General features: G+C 41.1%; 2 protein-coding genes across 2 annotated transcripts in view; one reads left to right on the top strand and one right to left on the bottom strand.

Moving 5' to 3' along the window:
* EPS8 (epidermal growth factor receptor pathway substrate 8) overlaps positions 1 to 9,364 on the top strand; it is a 136,013-nt gene extending 126,649 nt beyond the window's left edge. Inside the window, exons 20-23 of the mRNA XM_059816288.1 lie at positions 60 to 297; positions 2,544 to 2,724; positions 3,029 to 3,158; positions 7,848 to 9,364. Coding sequence (XP_059672271.1) covers positions 60 to 297; positions 2,544 to 2,724; positions 3,029 to 3,158; positions 7,848 to 7,961 — 663 coding nt within the window. The 3' untranslated portion in view covers positions 7,962 to 9,364. The remainder of the gene's footprint in view (positions 1 to 59; positions 298 to 2,543; positions 2,725 to 3,028; positions 3,159 to 7,847) is intronic.
* Positions 9,365 to 16,985: 7,621 nt separating this feature from the next.
* Positions 16,986 to 26,094, bottom strand: part of PTPRO (protein tyrosine phosphatase receptor type O) — a 151,426-nt gene continuing 142,317 nt past the window's right edge. Inside the window, exons 22-26 of the mRNA XM_059816950.1 lie at positions 24,876 to 25,010; positions 23,745 to 23,867; positions 22,036 to 22,190; positions 19,416 to 19,551; positions 16,986 to 17,090 (exon numbers count right to left, since the gene is read on the bottom strand). Of these exons, the coding sequence (XP_059672933.1) occupies positions 16,986 to 17,090; positions 19,416 to 19,551; positions 22,036 to 22,190; positions 23,745 to 23,867; positions 24,876 to 25,010 (654 nt within the window). The remainder of the gene's footprint in view (positions 17,091 to 19,415; positions 19,552 to 22,035; positions 22,191 to 23,744; positions 23,868 to 24,875; positions 25,011 to 26,094) is intronic.

The raw sequence follows: 26,094 nt of genomic DNA, 5'->3' as shown, positions 1-26,094 counted from the left end.
TTTGTCTGATATCTTGTCCAAGTTTTGTTGTCGAAGTGAGTCTCTCTGCATCTTTTCAGAAACAAAGGACGGACTATGTTGCAAAACAACCTGATCCAGTTCCTGCTACTCCTTCGCCACCTCCAACACCCGCTCCTGTCCCTGTGGCTGTCCCCCTCCCTCCCAGTGCACCAGCACCTATACCGGTTCCCGTGCCCAAAGCACCAGCAACCATCAGCCGCCAGAGTAGCACTTCTAGTGACAGCGGTGGTAGTGTTGCACGAGACACCCAGAAGCAGAAGCAAGTTCCTGTGGATCGTAAGTTTGTCTAAGAAGCGGGGAAAAAAAGTATTTCTCCCATTCCTGTGTGTTTTGCTAAATCCTTAAATTCCTTAAAACCTTGTGTTTCAGATAAATGTTTATGAAATATTTAGCTTTAACCCTATGTTTAAAATACACATTTTCTGTGTATGTGTGTTCTGACCCTTGCTAATCACAGTGGTAAGTAGGGACAAAACACTTCCGCACTTGTCCCAGTCCTAAATCCTTTCCTTTTATGACTGTTTGGGATCTTTGGTCAGTGGTTTTCAACACTGTAAATGCCCATGCTGGTATTCTGGCTAATGTATGTTTTCCACCTGAACTCACTGCTGCATTACAATTTAAATTGCTTTTAAAATCAGTTAGGCTGTTTTTACACTTCTATCCATGGTCGTCCATATTTCTAGGGTATTTGCACCATTCTGAAGCATGTATTCAAGGCTTGCAAGAAGACTTACAGGTCTGGCTGATGCATGGGAACCATGTTGTAATAGTGTTGGAGACTTGTCTTATAATCAGGTCCCCTTAGCTTGGTCAAAGCAACACTAGCTGGCAGGTCACTGAGCAAACTTTCATGTCCTTGTCTTACGGAGTACGTTCTCTCATCCTCCTAGCCCTTTAGCTGGAAAAAAACATGATAACCTGCATCCAGCAGTGTGTGGCAGTCTTGAAAAGTTCTGATTAAGGTCACTTTGTAAATATAACTGATGCTCAGGCTCCTACTCTGTATTGATTGAAAAGCAAGTCAGGTTAGGAGAACTTATTTAGTCAATAATTTCTGTCCTAAATGCACTTTAAGCAATGTGATTGCTTGGCTTAAAAATAACTGAAACTTGTAGGCAAGCATTTGCTATAGCTTTTAAAGTAATAGCTGTTAAAATAATGAGCTTTTTGCAGTTCAAGAGCTGACAGCTTTTCCCATCCTCTGCCTCCCTGCCTTATCAGAAAATGCCACTTCCACCTGAGGTAAAAACTGGCACCGAGTGTAATCCTTTCTTGCAGAAGGGCTTCTTTTTCCCCCTGTCCCCGGTGGATGGGAAGCATGCCTGCTTAGATAACAACACTCAGTTGGTGGAGCCTGCTTTGACATTGCCTGGTGGTAGACAAGCTCTCACCTAAGCGCCGAACTCAGGAAGGTTCTGGGACCTTTTTAATATTTTTGCATATCAGACTGGTTGGCTGGAAATTCTAAATGGAGAGCAGCCTGGCAGGAAGAACAGGCTTCACTGCTGTTTCCCAAAGAAACAGTGGGGCCAGCTTCTGCCTTTGTCCTGTTTTGGGCAGTTTGTTACTTAAATAAAAACAGAAACCCAAGCAGTTATAAAAGATGTGGAAAGCAAGGGTGAATTTTGCGCACACACACACACAAAAATGATCATTTTATTTCCATGTAAGAAGGACTTTGCATGCTGTAGCAGGTGTGTTTCCCTGAATCCGCGATGGCCTTCTCTATCCATTACAGATGGAAAATGTGAAGACCATGCTGGCTTCAGGTACAGGGTGTGAGGTGTGAAGGGTTGCTGTAGACTAAGTGGTTACAAGACATCTCTTGCCCTGTCAGGCTCCACTGATGCCCTGGGCCAAGCAGGAGAGCTCCTGTGCCCTCCTGGGAGCTGTCGCTCAAGCCCAGCTAGTAGGCTTCAGGTACCTCACAGTCCTCGCAGAATAGCTGCCTCTGCAAAGGTAATGGGCAACCCTGCCCGTACACCTCCTGCCCAGTACCCACCTGAACCCTGCAGAGAACACGCGATGTAGCACCTGCTTCACACAGGGGTATCTTGTTTATTTATGATAATGCATCTAACAACAGTAAGAATCTGTTTATCTAACAGCTAAACATTTATCTTTTGATATAGTCTTGGTCTAGACAAAACATAAGTCTTTCAAAATCTGTGTAAATAGAAAGAAAATAGCAATTTTCTCGCACTCTTCCTGTTTGGGAAAATAACTGGTGCGCGCTTTGATAACATTGCCTAAAGGCTTTACTTGTATAGCCCGTCTCAGACCTTCACATATCACTGAGCACATATCTTTTTGGCTTCTGATTCATACTCTGGGGGGAAAAAACCCGGCACAATAGGGCCTGAATGCCTCAAACATTTTACTAGAGATACTTCACCACTTTCAACCTGGGGCTATTTTGTAAGTGGAGTATATATATATTTTTAAAGTGGAGTATAAGAAATGACTTGACTTTGATAAAGTAACCTTGAGAATAACTCCTGTGTGGCATCTCTCTCTAGGCAGGAAATCACAGATGGAGGAGGTGCAGGATGAACTTGTTCACCGGCTCACCATCGGCCGGAGCGCTGCCCAGAGGAAGTTCCACGTGCCACGACCAAACATCCCGGTAGTTAACATCACTTACGACTCTTCGCCTGAGGATGTGAAAGCGTGGTTGCAGTCCAAAGGATTCAACCCTGTGTAAGTTTGAAGGCAAATGTAAGAAAACTTCTTAAAGTTATTTTCCTGTCAGTAATTAGGATGTGGTCTGCCCACTTTTTAAAATCAAGCGGCCTTCTGAAAATCAAGACATGTCAGCTGCACCCTTGGAAAAAGAAATTTTTTTTACATATATATACACATATGTATTTATGTATATATGTGTATATAATATAGCTATCAATATATATCAATGTGGTTATAGATCTATGAAGACAACCTACTTCTCTCCTTTGGCTAGTGTATTTTTGCTTATTTCTTGTTTGTTCCCTTGGTGTGACCCCAGGACTGTGAACAGCCTTGGTGTGCTGACGGGTGCTCAGCTTTTCTCCCTCAATAAAGAGGAACTGAGGACTGTTTGCCCAGAAGGGTCTAGAGTCTACAGCCAAATTACGGTACAGAAATCTGCCTTGGAGGTACGTATAACCCTTCTTACTAACCTAATGCTGGGTCGCCACTTTTGAACCTATAGAAGTAAAAAGCTCTTTCTGTGAGGCGGCTGTTTTTTCCTCAGTTCCCATCACTTCTTTGTACTTGAGTTATTTGGTATTAATCCATTGAAACAGCATCCATCAAAACACCAGGTGGGATCTCTCCCCACTTCTAAAGGAGTCCACAAAACATGAGAAAAAGTGCATGGTAGTACTCAAGTTTAAGACATTGTGTGCTGTAATCAGGCTGCAAGAAGACAAAATGAGCCAAAAAGGGCTTTGGGGAAAACAATAGGAGAGAGTAAAATGCTCTTCTTATTGCTTCTTGCTCTGCCTGGTACTTGGACAAGCAGGTACTCCTGGTACTTTTGGTGGTGATGAGTTAGTTTTGCTTTATCTTTGTAGAGGAGATTTATTAGGTGTGAGAAAGTGGTAGAGTGAACTCACTGCTGAATCTCGAGGCCTTTCTGGTCAAACACTGGGGCATCTGTATTGGTGGGTTCCTAAGTGGGGGAAAACACATTTGACACTGTGCTAGCAGAATTACTGAGCTAAGAATAAAAGTATTGTCTCTCAGTATTCATTGCTCTGTGGCAGTTTGCTTTAATTCCAGTAGTATTGTTCCTTAAACACCTTAAAAGCTTGTATACAGAGTTGTGCTAGGGAGAATGCTTACCAACTTTAAACCAGGAGAATTGCATGGGCATCTACTTCTTTTTTTAAAACTTGCAGCAGCAGGTGGAGAAATGGACTCGATACTGTCTAGAGGTGAGACTAACCCAAACGGGAAGCTATATGCTTCACATCCTGTTTAAAAGAAAATCTTGAAGAAGTTTAAAATGTGTTTCCATCCGCTCATGAAGCTGGGACTGTCTTGCTTAAATGATTTTAAGCTTTAACTAGCACACATATTTTTAAAGACAAGTTTATGATGATGCATATGTTACAAATACTTGATCAGTGTGGATCAGAGAGCATTGCTTTCTAACACTGTTAAAATTGCTTTATTCCCTTCTTCAAGCCCTGTTTTCTTGTGAGAGGAAGGGAGAAATATTTCACTTCTATTCTTAGGAATATATGTCACTACAGTCCAAAGCAATCCATCATTTCCTAGTAAAGATATATATGTATTTGTCAACTTTTCTGAATGTCAGCAATCTTATTTCAGTTTCATAAGGCTTCTGTGTACTGAGATGGAAGTGCCTTTGTAGTGGAAGTCGGTTTGAAAAGCAGAGATGGACCGGATTGTAGAAGTCTGTCCTTTTTTTCCTCCATGCTGTTATTCTGCTTGCCTCAGTTAGGTCTCGCTCTGCAGGAAACTGAGCAGTCAAAACTTTTCTAATAAATGCTCTGCGAGCGTTAATAAACAGGTACTGGGAGTTTAGTGAGGTTGTTGGATTTTGTTAGTGAAAAGGTAATTGAAATATTTATTTCTGCCTCAGTTATTTCAGGTTTAACTGATGAATTTCAGAATTTATGCAATTCCTGATTGCTTTAGCCTGTTGTTTGCTGAATTACCCAAAACATTAAGTCACATCTTCCTTTCTGTCCCTATAATATTTCAAGTTGCAGGGTTTAGGAAGGCTGTCCTTCTTTAAGAGGAGCTATAGGAATGAGTATCACAGCCAAAATGTCTACACGTGATAACCGGGCAAAGATGAGCTTGTGTGTTCCAAACAGGGCCATGTTCTTCCTGCTCAAACTAGAAACGCTTCTAATAACAGAAGCATTTAAGCATACACATACTTGTACCAGCGTTAGGCCTATTTTACAATTGAATGCTTTTTATAAGCAGTTGCTGGGTCATGGGTTTGACCACTGTAATTGTCCTACATGATTAATCAGTGATAAATTTTCATGAAGTTCTCTGGCACCCTTTATGTAGTACTTGTGGTGTCATATTGCAGTAAATGACCTGGGTGTTAAGTACAAATAGCAACAATAGCCAGAGACAGAGCAAACCCACACACTCTCTAGCGTTATGGAACTCCATGCCTCGTCTTTATTTGTTATTTCTACTCAGGGTCTTCCACAAGTGTTTCTGGATTCGTACCATTTTTGCAAGCCAGCGAAAGGCCTACCTCTCAGTTTTGGGGTTACATTCCCAAATACGGACAACCAGATCTTCACCTTTATGCAGCTACAATTTTCCTTTCAGTGTTCCTCTACCTCAGGCAGAGGAATTCAGTATTTTGTTATTGGAATTCCAATTGTTGTTGGCATTTAGTAATTTTACCCTTAATGAGGACAAAAATGAATAGGTACCATAATTTCAATTGTTTTATTTTCATGGTAACTCCATTCAGCCCTGAATCACACCAGAGTTTAAAACACCCAAGGAAGCAAGACTCCTAACGGAGTTGTGTGGCCCCTGTATAAGCAGACTGCAAGTGTGGGGAAGGTGTTTGGGGTTTAACAGCTTTCTGGGCCTGGCCAAGCAAAAGCAGGAAGATAAGACTGTGTGAGACCGGTGTGTCAGACAGCAGAGCTGGCCATAGCCAGGGCCAAACACCTCCTTTCTGCCAGAGGAAATGGTGGTAGCAAGCAGAGGTGTCTCAGGAGGAGCCAGGATGCACCACACTCTTTGTGCTGATCAGAGTATTCCCCCCAGGAGCTGTTTTCTGGGGTTGCTCCAGAGAGTTGAAGTTCACCTTGTATACCAAGTACAGTGCATTATAGCAACTTGGCTGCTCACCTATATGGATTTACTTTTTCATTGCAAAGTGAAAATATTAATAGTCTCCATGATTAAGAGTCTTTATGTGTCCATTTCCCTATTTCCCTAACTTTTGTTGAGCATTTCAAGCTCTGGTGTTGAAAAACGCTACAGAAGGTAAGCGTAGAGACACAATATCCTGAACGCCACCTTTGTCATCTCCAGAACGGAACACTTCAGGTCCACGTTCTCATTGTCTTCCTACTCCATCAATGGGAAGCATGGGCACACATTCCTCTAAAACTGAAAATGGTTCCTATCTAATATATGTATCCAATTGGCTGGAAGAACAGCTTGTTCTCTTTGACACATCAGTGAAAGGAATTGCCCAGGCACAGAAGTGGGACTGAACAATGGAGCTTACTGATACCTCATGATCTGGTTAGAGACTAAGCTGGGTAAATCACTAAGGCCAAGGTCTAGCAGTCTATTCCAAAATGTTGTATTCCCAAGAACAGCCCTAGGCCTCTTAGCTACCCCATCTCTGAGTAGGATGTGCCTGTTGTGCTGTGCCACGTGATGTATTACAATTGGTTTAGTTGAGCAGTGTTTCAAGCTCATCAGTCATGTTGTTATTGATGTTATCAGGAAGGTAAACTGTTTCAGCCTCAGCTGCTCAGCCATTTTCAGTAAAATACTTGCACATGATCTCTGATAAAGCACGTTTTTGGGTAGCTGCTGATGTTTTTTATGCATGACTTAGTAACGGGTGACTGCTGCACTTGCTCTGTATCTGAAACCAAGTGGGCAAGGACAAGATGAAGTAAGACAAATAAAAGTGCTCTCTCACCTTCAGGGAGTCAATTATAAGCCCCCTGCTTTGCCCTTCCACTCTGGGAGGAGAGAGCAATGGTAATTTACCCAGCAGAAGCATCCTAGCCCCCCTCCCTGTGGACACCTAACCTGTCTGCCAGGTAATGGCATCATATAATGCATTGTAATGGATATAATGGGCTAAATCTAAATTAAATTTTATGTCGTGGGATAAATTGTTGGAGTTCAGAATCAACTGAAGGATTTTTTCCCCTTAACAGTCCTGAAATGTGTTTTACAAATTCCAAAACCGGTTTCTCCTTCCTTATTCAGAGGCTGGTTTGGAATATAGTTTTGAATCTTGGAAGGTCATGTCATAGCCAAATAACACAGTAGCGGCTATGGTTCTTGCCTTATAATCCTCTAGTCTCATTCAAAGTCATGCACACTTTGGAAAGTTCTGCGCTAGTGGATATGTATTCTGGCCTTGCTAATAACTTCATTTACGTTGTTGAAGCAATCTGTTTACAGCTAGCTCAGCAGACCTGTTTTTCACCCTGAGATGTCAAATAAGGCCTTATCCTCACAATACTACACTGTTGCTAATATAGTAATATGATTCAATTCTTCTTATTATGGTGTTCTAAGTTTGAAGCCTCTGTCTCTGAACAGCAAATGCATGATGGTGTATTGTGTCATGTGGGATACTAAGATTAGGTATCTCAGTCCTTATTTAGACCTTGGCTGTGCAAACCCATGTGTGTGCATGAATTTTGTGTTTACATGAAACTAAAGCCACCAAGGGTTTTATGTGCTTTAATTTCTAAATGTGATTGCCATGATATTTAAGTACTCAAGGGTGGAATCCTGACAAACTGCTTCTACTGAGGCCATGTTTCACCCCATAGATATCCAAAACTTCCAGGGGCTTGCGTGAGGATTAAAGATGGTCAGCAGTGCTAAAAGTCAAGCTGGCACTTTTGATAGTATGCAGGTTCTTTTCTGGTCCACATTTAAGGATAGTGTAAATCCTTTCCTATTCCAAATGTTATTTAACCGGATTCTTAGTGCATTTTTAGTTCTGGAGCAGCAAGGTGAGTTTAACTTGTTAAGAACATCTATCTTACTAAAATGCTGGCAGAGGATCTTCGTCATGTGTCAAAACCACAAGTAAACCACTCTTTTTCTTCTTCATTTGTTTATAGGCTAACAGTGGTAGTTCAGAACTGCAAGAAATTATGAGAAGACGACAAGAAAAAATCAGTGCAGCTGCCACAGATTCAGGTGTGGAGTCCTTTGATGAAGGAAGCAGCCACTAAAATGTCTTTCTTCTTTTCTTTAATTCCATTGTCCATAGCATTATACCATCCAGCTTTGCTTTAGGAAGCAGTGCAGGAGAATGTCTTATAATATTGTAAACGTAACTAGCCACCATAAAGAAAATTTATAGTAGTCTCCACAGAAGTACCTGCTGCTGGCTTTTCATCCTTAAAAATGAACAGATGAGAAATTCAATGGAGGTTTCTGACAGGTGAAAATATTGGCACATGATTCGTTTACACCCAAAGAGGAGTCTTGGCTTTATGGAATTAACCATTCCATGACAGATAAACAGGAACACGTCTTTGTTTGCGATTCATCCGAGGGAAGGTGAGCCAGCAATAAAAAAGCATTTGCACCCTTCAGTAATAATAAGATTCCAAATCCCATCTCTTGCTGTAGTTTGCAATTATGTCCTTTTGGCTCAGTCTTTCTTGTCATGCACTTGGCTGTAGGATGTTCAGTTAAGTCGTTGATGGCAGCAATCAGGGAGGAAATGTTTAGAGAATGAAGAGCAGCCTGACATAGACTGAATCTTTCTTGCATCACTCCCAAGATGTTTTATTACTAATGATGCTGTTTATAGCAAAATAATACTCTGTACATTGATTTTATCAATACTTCACTCGTGATGAACTATAATATTGCACAAGAAGGAATAACTAGAAAACAGTAACACAGCTCAGCTCAAAGAGGTGATCAGATCTGCTGTAGGTAGCCATGAAACAATTTGCAGTACATTTTTTTTTTTTAATATACTTGCGTTTTTTTGTTTGTAACTTAACCCATCAAAAGAACAGTGTATAATCTAGACTTCTTTGTGTGTTGATCCCAGATGTCAGTTTTTCCTTATGTAAAAAGCTATTGTTCCTTTATAAATGTAATCTTTTGGAAAAGTGGATTCCTGGAGGCAACAGAGGGAGAAAAAGAAACATTCCTTCCAGCAAATATTATTTTTGAAGATGCAATGATTTTTGTCCCAAAAATGTTCTGTTATTTCACATGGCCATGTGATTTTATATATAATATATGTATTATATATAATATATAATATCACTTAATTTAGACAAATTTAATCGTCTAGTTTGATTAAGTTTAATAGTGCCTTTTTCACATGAATCAGCTTAAAGTCTGCAATAAACAGTATTTCTTGTCTGTTAAATAGTTGTATCTTTGTGGCTACAAAGATGGTAATGAAATAAGAAAGCGTTCTTGATTTTTGCCATTGGTTTGCCCTTCCTCTGCATACAAGGGAAGAAAGAACCCTATTCATTTTTCATAAAAGAAAAATTAAAAGTCTTAATAAAGGTGTTTAGTGCCATTTATTGTAAATGTCCTTACAAATGCTTCTTCTGTGTGTTTGTTACGTGTCTATGTATATTTCCAAATTTAATATATATTCTTTAGGCCTGTGAAAAGTTCTACACCTGTCATTTAAATGTAGTCTTATACAGCAATGGGTCAAGAAGTGACGAATCCCAAACTGAGACTCCAGCTGCCATAACAATCATTAAGAAACGGATTCTTCTCTTACCCAGTGAAAGAAACAATGATTCTCGATTGCTTTCTCCCTATAGGAAAGATTTGAACCAGCACATCAGCATGATAACTGTATCCATTCAACCTATATACATAGCTTTATGGGGGAAAATTGTCTGCCTCACTTCTGGTCCTATCATTAAAGGTCAAGCCCAGTCCTCCAAAGCCTTGATGTATTCTCTGATTCACATTTAAAATCTCCTCTTCCCCATCCTCTCTAGTAAGAGTCCATATCTAGCCTGAAGAGCTGTACAGCAAAGTCCCCTACACTGGGTGGTGAACGACTAAGAAAATGAAGGAAGATCTGAAGCTACTCTTACACAGATGCTTCGTTACTTGTAAGTACAGGAGTAGGAAATTTTTATAAAGGTCTTTGAAACTCGTATTTAAAAATTAGAGTCACTGTATTTTCTCGTGGAAAGTATGCCTGATTCCATAAAAGGCACTGTGGTGGTTACCTGCACCTTTTTTCCCCTGTTAATTACCAGAATATGAAACCAATATTCATATTCTCTGCAAGCGTATTCTAGCATTCAGCAGACAGTTTGCTTTTGCCCGAAAGGAGGCATCAGCTCTGAGACTCTTCAGACTTTGTGGAGTTTGGCATGTGGAGGTCTTGGAGGAAGCACCAATGTTTCATCTCTGAGAGAAAAGAGGTGGCTTCACAACTGGTTATTTGAAGCTGGGTTTCTGTGTAGCTGTTAAGTTGTATAGAAAGAGCCAGATGAGTTTTGAATGTGGTCAGTGTGCTCAGAGGCATCTTTGGAGATACTTGGGAGGAAAACAGGAAACCCCTTCCATATATGTGAGGGATAAGCAGAATAATCTGTGGGTTTGGGGGTTGGTTGGTTTGTTTGTTTTCTGTGTTTTTTCACAGTATTTAACTACTAATGACTTAACAACCCAGTACAACGTGAGTTGCATTTTACCCTTTAACTTTGCTGAACTAGACTTTATGATTTCTGAGTTAGTCTGTGAAATCTGAGCGGCATTAAGGCAGGTATTTGCCTTTTTGCTGGAATTTCCTTGACAGTTTAAGTCACTGCAGGGAGCTTCACCCCTCTGCTGTGCAGTTTTAGAATTTTTAGCTTGTTGACAATTACAAGAAATCAAAAAGAGATCTCATTTGGGGTTCATCAAATGAAAATAAAATGTTTTCTTCAAAATTTTCAGTGTCTTAAATGAAAACAGTGGTAAAATGCAGTGTTACATTCAAAATGTTTTCTTTAGGATTCGAGCAGTGAGGATTTTGTTTTTTACACTAGTATTTTAGAAAGATGTGATATGTGAAAAGTGTTTTTGAAAGGAGACAAAACAGTTTTTTAAATGTCAAAAAGTGCCTTATTAGATGTGGAAAAGAGAGTTGTGTTTGATAACCTAGGAACTACTTTACTACTTTTCTGCCATCGAGTCTGCCTTTTAACTGGGTGGAGGGAGAGAGTTTTAACAGCATATGTTCACTCGGCACTTCTATGCTTTCTAAGCACGTACCTTTTAAAATCACTTTACTAGGCACTTCTTCCCTCTCCTTTAGTCTGCTTGTTCCCTTGGGATACTATGGGGAGAGAAAACCACTGTGAAACCTCACATTTAATTTGTAAAGAACACTTCTAACCAATATTGATGCATGGAACAGTTTACTTACCATCTAGCAGTTCAAATAGTAAACAGTGTTTTGCTCAGACAAATTGTGATCTATAAATGAGAATTTCATACATTTATTGCTCCAAAGCATTGTGCTATATAAAAGTTGGTGGGTTTGGGGGGGCTGGGAAATAAGTGCAGACTTCCACATTATTGATGTGTGCGGAAATGAATGGTTTATGGGGAAGTAGATATCCAAAATGATATGATATTCTGAAGTGTGCAGAGCTTCCAGTGACTTTGAATGTTTGTGGAACTCTGAAAGTGTCCCTGGAAGTGCTTTGCTGGACAGTAACATCAGTACTTTGCTAATTTAACCACGGGAACAATCGGAAACCCATGAATAACCAGTATGATGTGGATTAAGTCTTTCTAATTAGGAAGCCTGTAACTAGCAGATTATTATTTTTTTAAGTCGTGAGAATTGAAGGCATTTTGAGTTTTCAGGTTTTTAGGACATATATAGAAGCAAGATATAGCTTGAATACCAGCGCCTTGTATCTCCACTGATTTTCCTGGGCTGCATCTCATGAATAAGGGAAAAATGATTATGAATGGGAATATATCTGGCTAAGCCACCATTTTATAGGAGCCCAGTTTTTCTATGATGTTTTTCCTCAACTGTGAAGTCTGGGTAGTGCCTAAAACATGAAACAAGCAGCCCTGTCTAAGGATCAAGTCTGACCTAACAGGAGTATTTGCAAGACTATTTCTGTGCTCAGCCTTGCACCTTCACATACAAGCAACAGTGTTATATATGTGGAGTGCAAACGTGAGGGACTTTGTGCGTTGGGTTTTGTGTTTAAATATTGCACAAACGTCTTGAATTTTTACTGCTGCTATGTTAAGTTTTAGCTAATAAGTGCCTATTTAGCTGCCTTTGACTCTTCAGTCAAAGTATCTGCCTTCAGTTTCTCTGAAGTTATGTGCTTAGGTTGCAACTTTGGCCCTTTACTACTTCCTCAGCATCCAGACCAAATCCAGTATCAGGATATTTGTGCTTCTACTTCTTGATAATATTTGTAGATTAAAAGAGGAGATAAAAGAAAATGGGGAGACTTCCTAGATGCTTCCTAGCCACCACTTGCCAGTGACAGCAGCGGCAAATCTCAACCCTCGCCCCGCTCCCATCCATCTCAACAGCACTAACAACAGTACGTTACCCTCTCACAAGAAGTGGTTGAAAGCTTTGCCTGCCTGAATGAAACTACTGTTTTCATACAAGCCCTTTAAAAAGTTAGGAGTGGGAGAGAGGTGGTGTGCCTCTGTGGTTAATGAACTGAATGAGAAGGGAGGGAAGGGCCATTTTTGGTGCGTTAAGATTATGATGTTGAATATCTGACAAGGGGCAACTTTGTCTTCTGTAAGTGCAGGAAAAAACCCTGTAAAATGAAGTAAAGCACAAGTAAGGCTTCCCAACCTGTTCTTCATCCTTGTGTGAGGATGGAGGGAAACAGTTCTGAAGACCCAAGTATGTCAGGGCTCACTGCACAGGGCATGCTAGCAGAGAAAGCACTTCCACATATGGCTCTAAAAACTTCTTCGCTCTTCTAAGAAAGACATGTCCTTAGGTTTACGTGTTTGTTTCTCCCATGGCAGCATGCACAGCATGAGGCAACAAGGAGAAACCTGCCTTAGTTTCAATTAATAGTCACTCACTGTGCAGCGCTGCTTTTACATGCATCTGGGTCAGTAGATGCTGTAAGAGCAGCAGATAAATATAGAGCATCTATGGTGTCAGCAGAGCTATAGGCATGAAACCCATAATTCAAAAAAACTATTACAAAACCTGAAGCTTCAGACAGCTTTACAGCTGTGATGACTTGAGAGTCTTATTTTGACAGATGCTGGAAACGATATCAACACGCAGCATGAGTCCACAACATTGTTCTTTTGGACTTCCTTTCAAGGAGCGTGACAAGGTAAAACCAAAAATACGACAAGTCCATAAGTCTGCATAAGTCTTCTGAACCACAGTGTCTCCCAGACGCTTTCTTGCTTTACTTATGTCTTGAACTCTGGGAGAGGTGGTTTCCACTGCCATCCCAACACACCCAGTCATGCAGTTTTGCATACTAAATGGGGTAGGAAGAAGTATTTTTCTGAAGGAGTTTTCATTGTAGTTGATCTTGTGATTAAGTAGCTATTAAAGGAAAAGTACACATCTGTTACTGTGCAAATGGAATAATTTTTTTTGATATGCATTCAAAAACTGTCTAGTAAATTCAGGTTATTCAGGCAGTATCATTGGCAACAATGCGATTTTTTGGCATCTTTGTAGCAATCTTGTAGCCTGTCGTGTTCAGCCAAGTTTCTGTTACAGCCAGCTCACGCTGTGATATTCTGTGTGCACATGAATGTTTTAAAAGTAACCTGCTTACTCTGGTCTATGATACAGAATAAATGTAGACTCCATGGGCAATGCCCAGCAGGAGGGAGGCGGCAGTAGATGAGAAAGCAAGAACATTTGTGGGTTTTGGTGGTTTTTTGGGGGTTTTTTGCTGTTTTGTTTTTTCCCCTGGCTAGTTCTCTAGAGGGATGTGAACATATTTTCTGAGTAAACATATAATGAAACTCTGAAATATATTTAAAAAAAAAAAGCATGAAGGCAAGGTCTGAATTATCAAGTGTTCATTTATAATTCTGTCTTCAAATTAGGCCAGACAAATCTTTGCTGTTCCTACTGAAATGGCAAGCCCTCCAGCTGAGGCGCACTGGTGAAATAAGAGAAAGAAACATGTACCATTGAAGCCTTTCCTGTTAGCAATCCGCTCCCTGAAGGCAGGGCTCTCTGCCCCTTTGCATCCATCTCTATGCATCTTATTAAAAGAAACAGCATCTCTGCTTTAGGACTGGGCTTAGTGGAAACTTCGGCAATAGTATTGGATGCGTGGAAAGAGAAGGGGGTGCAACGCATCTCATACCCATTTCATAAACAGAGGTGGAGTCCTGTTTCTTCAGTACCCTTCACAAGGACCTGTTTTATTTGAGGGTTTATGTGAAGTCTATGCAGTTTTGCATAACATGTATGGGATAGTTTGAAGGACGTTTTCCACTGTAACCAATATGATGATGAAGTAGATATTAAAGGAATGTACACCTATTTACCTGCTAGTGGAATAACTCTTTGGAAGAAAAAAATTCAAATATCATCTGAAGGAGGTTATCAGGCTCCTGGAAGTAGCTGAGCTACCGAACTACACCCTGGTACCCTGACAAGGGTACCCCAGGCCCTGGGGTGAATGAATAAAAAGCATATGCAGGTGCGTTTGCTGTTTTGCTGATAGTGACTTCTTCACAGGTAAGCAATCCAGTGTGTTTACTTTCAGTTCAAGTTTGTTTTGTTTACATTGAGTACCATTGCTGCTAACTTCCAATGAGGTGACACAAAGCAACAGGTTACAAAAATGCCATCAACATCCATTCTGACAGCATCCATGTCACAATACACAATGATGTACCGGAATTATACAAAGACAAAAAAAAAAAAATATATATATATAGCTAATTATTCTGACTAGAACTGAAACTGACAGTGAAAAAGAAAAGAGTCCCCCACCCTGACCCCGAAGCTGCTGCAGGAATCCGTACTGATGCTTTGGCAGCCTCATAGCAATAAAGCAATAACCAGCCCTTCACATGCCAAAACCTTGGTTTTGTAACATCATGAATTCCTGGCTTGGAGAAATAGTTCCATCCATTAAAGCACTTTTTTTTCCTCCACCCCCCCCAACCTGAATCAGCTTCACATTTTTACACAGGGTTAATACTTACTAAAAATAATAAACAAGTGAGGGCTGTAGGCACCATAGACTGCTCGGACAGTTAAATGCTATGATAATGGAGTCTAAGATATCCCAGCTTGAAACTCTGCTGCCCTTCAATTAGATTCATTTAAAACAAGAGCCTGATCAGTGGCACTACTGAAAAGGTTGGCGAAAAGAGCAATCCCTCTGCTTAGTTAGTAGTAGCACAGTCAAGAACTGAAACCACCCCATCTCTCAGTGTCGGCTGCCTGCTTCAGGCTTCATGGTTTGGATTTCTGCTCATCAGTCTGTTCCTCGGGTTTTGTGCTCCCCCCCAGGCCCCACATACATCAGTGCTGTAGGAAACAGTCAAATTCATGTACCCAGCAAAACCACCCCCCACCCTCCCACCCCCTTTTCTCTTCACAATCTCCAGATTTCTTCATGAATGTTCATGCCTCGCTATTCACTAATGAGGTATTATTAGATACTAACGATGCCTGCTCTCCTATGGACGTTAGCACAGACCAGTGACACACGAAGAAAGCTCTTCAGTCAACCATTAAAAAAATATTGCACTTACTTTAACCTTAAGCCCAACCTGCACAGAAAAAAAATAATTAAAAAAATTAACCAAAAGTACTAAACAAAAACCCAGCACTCTGGAGCAATCTATTTTATGCACATATAGTGTCTTTTCCTTCATGTTGTTTAGTTGAATTTGGTCCAGTATTTTAAAAAAATGTCCAGAAATTAAACAGTTCAAAAGACACCGCAGGCTCGTTAAGGCTTTGTCTTCCCAGTGCTTCAGAAAGGTAAAAGTTTCTTTCTTTCATTGTCCGTGTACTGCAAAGCAGCGGTCTCTCGTGGCAGAACAACTGGTCGTTCAAACCATCAAAAGAAAAAAAATCAGAAGCAAGGGAAGATGGGTGTGCTTCATGGTCTCACCTGGAACTAAACAAACAGAATGCTTTAGAAATAAAAAAGGAAATAAATACAGTTCTTTCCTGGCATTTATTTTTACCAGCTCTCCATACAGGCTGGGACTGCAGCCCACCAGTATAAGCAGCTGAGCTCTGGGAGTCAGACAGTAAACTACCTGAACATCAGGGAAAGCGAGGCAAATCGGGGTTCATTTCACAGGCAGGGGAATGATGTATGCAGAGTCTAAGAAAGGCACTTCTGCAACAGCACAGACACACAGTGGAGATGGCTGGTGTTGGTGCCCACAGCCCAGCTCTCCCCCAGCTATTTGAGAAGCCAGTTTGTGTTGAAAGGCTGTAGCTTCCTGCTTCACCCAAAAGCAAATATGAAGGTTATGGTGGGGTTATTACTGCCACCTAATAAACTCAAGCTCATTAGCTTAAATAGCAGTGATTTACATCCTCACAGCTTGTCCCCACCAACAAACCTCTTGGTAGGTCAGAGCCGTATGTTTTACTCTGCAGCTGGGGACTGGGCTGGGTGAGTTGCATGCAACAGATCAGGCACTGGGGCTCAGTGGAAAGGCAAAATGGTCGCTTCACTTATGCTAATGGTAGTACTAGTTTCAGACCGCTCCTGTTCTAGATTTATGAAAAAAATTCCCCAGTGTTCCACGTCAGAGCTTTCTGGTTACCATCTCACCCTCCAGCAGGCTCTGTTGCCACAGCCGCTGGCAGAGCACCCTCAAACCTCTGCTGGCCTTGGCAACCTGGCAGCTGGTAAGGGACTTGAGACTGACTGAAGATATTAAAGTCCTCCCCTCCTTTAAGTTTTGTAAGGAGTGTTAGGGCTAGTGGCAGGGAATGGTTAGATGGCTCACTCAGGATTTCCAGATTTTCTTTTTCCTTGAATGATGAGTGAGCCAATATACTCTTAGAGTGCCATGGAAAGTATAACGGATTATTTACTGCAAGAGGCTAGAGGGATTTTCCTCACACTCTCCATGTGAACATCACCTCAGAGGGGGATGAGGCCCAGAAAGCTCCAAACCGCCAGCAAAGCTCCTGGAGCAAACACAGGGGATGCTGGTTGCTGCCAAGCAGCCGGGATGCAAGGCTGTGGGCATGGTGCAGGGCTGAGCTTGCCTGACTTACCACCTGTGACTCTGAACTAGGACTTGCTGACGTTCTCATATATGACATCACTGATGCAGAACTGCTGCTTCTTCTTTTGCCACATCAGCTGCACACACTGGTGAATAAAAATGTATTGTTCCTGGAAGAAAAGACCAAATGAGTGGACATTTTTGCACCTCAGAAAGCACGACAAAATCCCAAACAGTGAAACAGTTTGATAATTCACAGTAACAGCCTGCACAGCTTTGCCGACTCTCCCTCCTCAGCCCCTCACAACGTACAGTGAGTTGTCAGTTCCCAAAATAATAGCCAGCAATTGACACAGATGGCAGCTGGGGAAGCACGAAAGCCATGTGAGCTGCCCTGGCATCATAATCACTTAGTAACAACCTGAATGATGATGGGAGAGGAGAATAGACTAGACTAGACTAGAATAGAATAGTTCAGTTGGATCTGAGCTAAAGTGGGTCTAGTTTATACTGCCAGAAAATTAATTAATTCCCAGAAAGGTACCTGAGTGCTTTATGTGCAACAAATTGCACCCATGCCACACATGCCCCTGAAATATTTTAATGAACTTCACATTCCTTAGTGCTTGACTTCTTTAGCAATAAAAAGGCTGAAACCTGAGCTTGTTCACAGAACGGTTATTATTTGGGGAGTTAGCAGCCTCTGTGCAAATGACACTGTAAGTAAGTTGGGTCAATCACATGCACCATTGTATTTGTGGACAGGTTTTTGTGCAACAAGACTGTGGTTATCTCTGGGTTTGGGTTTGGTTGTGGACTGGCTTTTCTAAGCATTATCATCATACAGATTAAACACTGTAATTCAATTTGGAATAACCTTAATTGATGACTTTTAGATTTCAAAGAGAGAGAAGGCAAACCCTGATGAATCCTTACACTAAGCTTTATGTGCATGAGGCAGAGGGAGCAAGTGAATCTCAAGCAAAAACAACTGTCCCAAAACCTGAGTCTGGATTTCAGCCCCTGTCCCCAGTGGTCTGCTGATGCCGGGAGATATCAATAGGAGTTTGAAGCATGTTTCATACCACAGAAATGCCTGGAGTTCCTCCCACCCACTAATTTGGAGTGACTGGTTTCAATTCAGGGTATTCTCCAATCTAACCCCCTTTCTGGGCCTGTGCCATTTGCTTATTTAAAACTGCTCAGTGAGACACTGCCAAGTTTCCAGTGTACGAGGCAACGTGAACCCAGGTGAGCTGTGTGTGGTTTCAGGTTTTGTAAGGAATGCCTTTTTGGTGCTGTCTGCGCCTGAGCGTCAGTGCTGCCTAGGGACCTCCGCGCCTGGGCTTGGCCGCTGCCTGGAGCAGCAGGAGCTCAGCCACTGCCAAAGCCCAGCCCTTGACAGCAGCCCCAATCAGGCAATGAGTTTCTACATGAAAAAAAAATTAAAAAAAAAATCACATCACCCCAGGAGTGGGTAGTTGCAGCTGAAATCAACCATCAGGATTTGTTTCTCTGGTGTTTACACCAGATTAATACAGTTAATTGTGTTGAAAAGCGGTAGGAATAATCCAGAATGGGCTGAGGATAATGATCTTTTTTCATTTCTACATGCTAGTTGTTGTCACTGCAGGTTTTCCTCCTCCTCTCCTCCCTCTGCTAAATCTTCTTTGCTTTGCTTGGGATTCAACAACCCTTGGCAACAAATTATCTGCCAGACCTAGCCTGCAAACAGTGATAGTGGCACTTCCAACTGTATGGAGTTTGCCAGCTTATGTCTGTGTCTAACCAGCAAAGAGTACAACAGGTGTGAAATCTTTCCCTCAGTAGTAGAGGAACTGGGAAGGTTTCAGATGCATAAAAGCTTCTGCTTTGGAAAAAGGGTTTGTGATTTTTTTTTTTTCCCCATTGTATGTTCTGACAACATGACTATTCTCCTGACGTTTGCCTTAAAAACAGAAAAAGAACTACCCAGTAGATATTTGGGCAGGGAGAGGGGCAAGGAGGGTGTCTGGCAGATTTACAATCCTTTTGCCTGTTTTGCTTGTTATTTGTATTACCATTGTGTAACTGAGTTCCTACGCTTGGCCAGATGATACCCTCTTGAACAAGCGTGAATGGCTGTCTGATACTGATAATCATTTCATGAGCCATTAATCCCCTCAGCAAGCCCAATTATTTTCAAAAAGGTTTGAAATTTTCATATGTTAATCTCTTCTAATGCATTTTTTGCATATTAATTTCACAGAAGGCAAGAATAACTCATCCCCTCTGGAAGACATCAGTGAGATTGTAGATATGTTATCAGACCCACCTATGCAGCAGATTAATAATGTGACAATATTACAATGAAGATGAAAACTTAATTGTATCTATTCATAGCTATTTTGTCAAGTGTTCAGGGGGAACAACAGTTGTTGGACACGAACACGCTACAGAGAGGTATGAAATAGATCCAATGATACATTCAGAATGTTGAAGTGACCTGATCTTACCTCTGTCTGCACCATGGACATTCTGTAGGACCGCATGTCAGACACCAAGCCTAATATATCTACGAACTCGTGATCACGGATGTGCTGTAAGAGCCGATCCAGGGCTATGAAGGTTCCTGTTCGTCCCACTCCGGCACTGCAACACACACAGACATGCATGTCATTTCAGGCTTTTCTGATGGGGACACGGGACAATCAGTGGTGCTGCAAAAAGCAGGCGTCCTGCAGCTGCGATAATCAGATGTAGCTAATCTGAGGTCAGACAGGCTGGTTGATCTGTAGCATTTAATGCTGTGCAACCCTTCATCCATTGTTCAGGCAGATTGTATGGAGTGGATGGCTCTGCAATTATTTCACCTTCCTATACTCCTCTTCACGCACGCGCACACAGGTAGAATGTGCATGCACACCCTCATCCACCCTGAGCTGTCTGCTCTTCCTACTTTCACTGCTCCCCTCAAAAATTTCGTAAGACTTCTCTAACTACAGGGGCTGTAGCCATAACTGCGGAGACCTGCTCGGCAGTCATTGTTACACAGAGGCAGCTGGGGTTGAACCTGCACAATTCGGTTCCACGGCTCTCCCCACTGCAAAGCTCTTGGCTTCGCAAAGGCATCTTTGCAGTTCATCCTCAAAGGACGAACCACCCAGCAGAGTCTACACTCCAGGACTTCAGCCTTGGGAGCATGAGACAGAAATAGTCAGCAACCACTCAGCTGACAAATCTTCATCTCCCTAAAGGGAAGCTTAGTGACTAGAAAAAAGAAACGCCGCTTTGATTTAGAGGTTCTTATGTGCATATGATTCTTTGCAATGTGATTTCATATGTAACGTTTAAGTCTGATTTCATTACAAGTGTGGCTTTAGAGGTTTTATAGACTTTCATATAGTGTCCCAGCACCATGCCTACTACTAAAGATAGAAGTGTGTGTCTTAGCAAAAGTTCTTTCTGCTGTCTCGTCATATTTTTCAGAAAAGCCTTGAAAGTATTTGCAATAATGTTTAACAGTTCATCTCAACACAGTTCAACACAACTGTCATGAAACAGGTTTTGGGGTTTTTTTTGCTTGTGTTTAACAGAAGTGTCAATATCTCAAATGAGATGAATACAATGGAACTTCTGATCTATTTATTTGACAGATTCATTAATTGATAAATTCCTTGTATGCCTTCTTTAACATTTGAGAACAATTGCTGTAGGAGTTGATCAATACATTCTTTCTCCCCCACCTCCACTAATTTCATAGCATTGCTTCTTTTAATCTGTGTGGTCTAAGACATACAGTACACTCTAAAAATACTGTCTGAAAATATCTCTCTGCTGCTAGAAGCATACTAATTAAAAAGAAAATACTACAGTTGTACCCAGCTCTCTGACACTTGCTTCTATTCCTTCCCAGAAAAATTAAGTGGTGTGTAAGGGGTTTGATTTCACAACACTACATATAACTATCTTCCCTGGCTTACTAGCACCTTCCTTTCTTGGTATTAGGACTCCCAGAACAATATCCCCTATGAATTTCTCCATTAAGTTACAGGGGAGGGCTGCACAATTTGCTGCTTTTACAAATGCTGCTGTTGTTTTGCATTCCAGTAGAACACTAAGTGCCTTATCTGGAAACTAGCAATGATACTGCTGTAAAAGACTGTTTTCTGGGAAGGAGCTCTAGAAAGTGCGCAAAGTGGGGGCAAGAGAGAGTCGGTGCCAACCATCACATCAGCACTAGGAATGATAGCGCTGGAGGGTGCTGACACATAGTGCAGCAACGTAACTGCTGCCTCTGGGGTGGGTGATGTGGGGTTGGCTGAGATTAATCTCGTCAAGCCTTGACTTCCATTAGGAGTGTGTCACCATAATGCACACATATTCATCCATTGCAACCCATCTATTTACGTATTTGTTGTGAGTAGCTCTCACCCTAAGAGCCACAAAGAGGTTTGAAGTCAGCTGGGAGAGTTGAATCAGGAACCAATCTGGTATGATATCATCACTAACATGGCAGCAGCCCCCAGAGAGGACAAGTAAATGAGCATCTTAATAAAAGGCCAGATGATGCACAAGAGATAAATCTGGTAGTATATAAAACAATGTTCCTCCCAGAAAAAACAAAAAAACCATATAACTGTTATCATGGGATACTGGTATTACTGCTAGCACAGGATAGCGCTCTTCATGTCACCTCCTAAATGTACCGAAAGCCAAGTGACCAAGGAGGAGGATCTGCGCAGAGACACACTTCTGCAGGGGAGCAGCACGCTGCGGCAGGCTGCTGGCTGGACCACACCATCCGTATCGCGAAGGTGTGGAAATGAGAGAGCAGGGGCAGGCTCTGAGCTGGTGTAAATCAGGATGGTGTGCTGTGCCTCCTGAAGCCGTTTGTTTATAACATCCAAAGAGCTGACTCCACTCCAGAGAGCAGTGCCTTCATGCCTGTGGCTGCAGACTGAAATCCCAGCCCCAGTGTAATCAAAGAGGGGGACAAATCCTTTACCCTTAACACCAAAGAGAAAAATCTCCAGCTAACAGGTGAGCAGAACGCCAAAATCTCTCCTTCCAGTGGTTTCCCAACCTATTTAACAAGTTACACCCTTTAGTTCTCCATTTCCTTGAAACATTTACCTGCAGTGTATGATCATGGGGCCTTTACTCTTTGCTGATTTCTGCCTGACCATCTGTACAAACTGGAGAATGCTTTCAGCAGCGTTGGTCGTGGGGACACCATGGTCTGGCCAGGCAGTATAGTTAAAATGCATCACGTCTTGCACCTCATCAGCCTAATGGGAAAAGCAGAACAGCAGCATGTTCACAGGAGTTTTAGCAGTGCAGTCACGCTCAGTTGGACTGAGGGTTTTTTGTCATTTTGTGGTTGGTTTTTTTTTCCCCCCAGATACAGCCTAAAAAAGTAAAATCATCCAAAAAAAAGGCAAAGACTTTACATGCTATCGGATTAAAAAGGGGAGGGCATATCAGGCCATCATTATAAAAAAGGCATGAACCCTTGTTTCTGGGTTTGGGATTTGTTTCTTCCTTTTTCCTCATGGTGGTTTGATTTGATTTTGCTTTTAAATCAAGAATTGTTGCATTTTTCAAGTTTAGGCTTTCTCCCTCTTTCTATTCCATTCCCTCTCCTTTTCTCATTTTACCATAGATAAAGAACAATGCTGTTGGCAAACAGTCAAGACTGGACTCTTGAGAGCTTTTCTTTTCAAGTTCCAAAGAAAAAAATTACCAAAACGGAAGGAAAAAATCATTACAGGGGCAAAGGAAATATTTAGAAAAAAACCCATTACTATAAAAAAAGGTTTATAATGCTAAAAACACTGGTGGCTTTAGGTGAAGTAAGATCCTGAATGCTATTCATTTTGGCTTTGCGAGTTAATGGAATTCAAAACATGGGGAGGGGTGGCGGGGGTCATCACCAAAAACCATGGCAAACAATGCTTTTAGTTTCGCCATTCTGGGTCAGGCTAAATAAGCCTACTGCAGTAACCGCTCTCCAGTCACAGGCAACAGCAGATCCTTAGACAAAGGTTATTAAAAAATGAGATCACTACAAAAGGCCCTGAAGTAGCTGCCCTGCGTTTGGTAAAGGACAGTTTAGCTGAAATGCAAACTGCAGTCTCGTCATTATCTTCAATGGATGCCAGCAGCCCAACACATCGTGTTTTATGCGTTTGCATTTCTACCCCACACCCTGTGCGCACTTTGTAATGCAGTGAGGCATGGCTGAGTACCACTAAGGTCCTAGGCCAATGCTGACATGCCAGTGCCCAGCTTTTGTCATGTACCCTCCATTCTCTAACCTTTCCTTCACAAGCTGGTACCTGCAACGGGCTGGTGCAGAAAACAAAGCTGGAAAAAAATGCCTGAAAATCTGAACAGCTTTAATTTGGAAATCGCATGCTCACACGTGTGTTTCAATACTTTATAGAAATATATGAATATTGCAGAATTGCCCTTTTGAAAAAATATTTTCAATTTCTACATTGGCATTTTCAAGTATTGAATTCTATATAGCAAGAAGATATGCCTGAGATAAACAAGTTTACACATTTGTTGTCACTAATTATTGGCACCATAGAAGCGTCCAGAACTCTGGTACTACTTTTGTTTCCGTCTTGCACTTTGCTGAGAAATTCACAGAGACGACAATTATAGGGGAAAGTTTTGTGATTTAGCCATTTGCCTGTGTGGAGTGAAGGTAAGGTCATCAAGCTTTCTCGTAGGCATTTTCCACTGAATGCCAGAAATGGACAAAAGTTCAAGAAAAGGCTGGACTGAAATTACGCCCACCCTTATAGCAGGGCCACGCAAAATGTTTCACTTACGTAGCTAATTCGGAAATTCCTATAAACCCAGTCTGTGTGCTCCTCCTCGGACAGCATCTCCACTGTGATGTCCCCATATGCAACAGGATCTTCCGTAAAAGGCCAGTAATGATCACATTTCACCTGAAAGTGAAATATATAAATATGTATTTGTATTTATATATAAAAAAAAAATGCTTATATATAAAAGCATAACCAAAAGTGTATCAAACCTCAGTTCGATATTTACTATTTACTTGATGCTTCAGTAAGAGGTAATATATCCTGCAATGACTTTCAGCCTGATCATTCCTGTTTGTGTAACTGTGGATATAAGATATATATTGGTTTTCTGAAGGGTAGCATTAGTATAGCAAAGAACTGAAATACATAGTGCCTTTGTAGATTGTTACTTTTCCTAATAGAATAGGTCTAAAAGGAACAAAACATGGGGGAAAAGAATATATATATATATTTTTAAAAATATATATTACATTTCAAATATTTCTGTTATAATGTCAAGGAAAATGTAAAACATAATACTTGCATTTTATTATTATTTAAACTTAAAAGCACAGAATCACAGAATGGTTGAGGTTGGAAGGGACTTCTGGAGGTCATCTTGTCCAATGCCCCCTGCTCAAACAGGGCCACCTAGAGCTGGCTGCTCAGGACCATGTCCAGATAGATGGCTTTTGAGTATCTCCAAGGATGGAGACTCCACAACCTCTGGGCAACCTGTACCAGTGCTCAGTCACCCTCACAGTAAAAAAGTGTTTCCTGTTCACATGGAATTTAATATGTGTTTTAATTTGCACCCCTTGTCTCTTGTCCTGTCACTGGGCACCACTGATGGATGTCTTGTCTCCATTCCCTCCCATCAGGTTTTTATACACAGTGACAAGAGGCCCCTGAGCCTTCTCTTTTCCAGGCTCAAGAGTCCCAGCTTCCTCAGCCTCTCCTCATGTGAAAGATGCTCCACACCCTTAACCTTCCTGAAATGCCTGCCACAAGTGAACGAAGTGCCATTCCAGTTCTGGTTATGATGTTGCCTTATGATCAGAAAACAATGCAAAGAAATTCACCCATCAGAAAATAAATATGTTTTCAGAGTAGTTTCTTTTATACTATGTGCAAGATCTTGTTACATACCCTTCTTTTCTCATTGCACTGAGTGAGCATAACAATAATTTGAGATTTTTGCTGGAGAACCATCTTCCAAAAATCATTCCTAGTTTCTGGCAGTGGTCCTTGGGTTGCAATGTATTCCTGGGGTGAATTATAACCCTAAGAAACAAAAAGACGGGTGCTGTTTCCCAACATGATTCATGATTCAGAACACATATTTTTCTCTGGCATACCTTTTTTTTTAGCTTGCTCAAGTTCATTTTATACTTTTTAAAGTGATTTCTAATACAAAGAAACTACATCATGCTTTTTTGTATTTATTTTGAGATTACAACTTTTGCCAGTTTTTGATGCTCCCAAAGTATAAGCAATCTAGAATGAAAGACAGAAGATTGATCTGTTATTATAAAAATCCTTTGCTCTGAGAACAGGAAAAGCAACATTAAAAAAACAAGTAATGAGAATACTTAATCAAAGTGCCAGCTTCTTCCAAATTTCATATCTAAGGGTTTGCTTAGTTACAGACATAAAACCAATTATAGATGCTTAGCCTGCTCATCCCAAGCAGTGTCTGTGGTGATTTTCAGTCACTGATGTAAATGGAAGGTAGCAATGAGTAGGATTATGTGCATGTGTTTATGTCATAAGGATTTGAATTAGTAAAATATCAATTAGAATTCTGCTTAAAATAATAGAGAACATGCTGAGTCAATACCCTTAACAGACCATCATTGCTATGTTTTATTGAAGCTCAGATGCTTTATATCCATGTATTCCTTCTCCTATCTCTATCAACACACTTTTAGTTGGAAAGACTCTTTTCCCTCTCCAAAACCAAAAGACCGTTATAAAGACTATAATAAAAGATCCACAGAATGGCCATTTTGGCATCTTCTATAACCATATTTGCTGAGATTGTATCATCAAAACTGCATTTGGAAAGTTATTTGATATTCCTAATATGAGCAAAAAATACATCCACCACACTGCATGATCCCATGTAAATTGTGCAATTTCTGTGCCACCACAGTTTGCAGATTGTAAAAATATTCATGATTTGGGAGAACTTTCCATAAATGGCTTCCTCCAGACATCTCTAGAAGTCAGCTCAATCTAAGTTTTTGCACTACACAGAATTTGCTATTTGTTTTTCTGCATGGGCTATGTCTGAACCTAAGTGTTAAATCTCTATTATCACAGAGACAGAGATCACCACTAGTATCTGTGTTTGGTGGCAGGTACT

Source organism: Gavia stellata, chromosome 4 (assembly GCF_030936135.1).
Source record: "Gavia stellata isolate bGavSte3 chromosome 4, bGavSte3.hap2, whole genome shotgun sequence".
Taxonomy (NCBI): domain Eukaryota; kingdom Metazoa; phylum Chordata; class Aves; order Gaviiformes; family Gaviidae; genus Gavia; species Gavia stellata.
The sequence above is the reverse complement of the archived record's forward strand: the minus strand, read 5'-3'. Positions and strand labels throughout refer to the sequence as shown.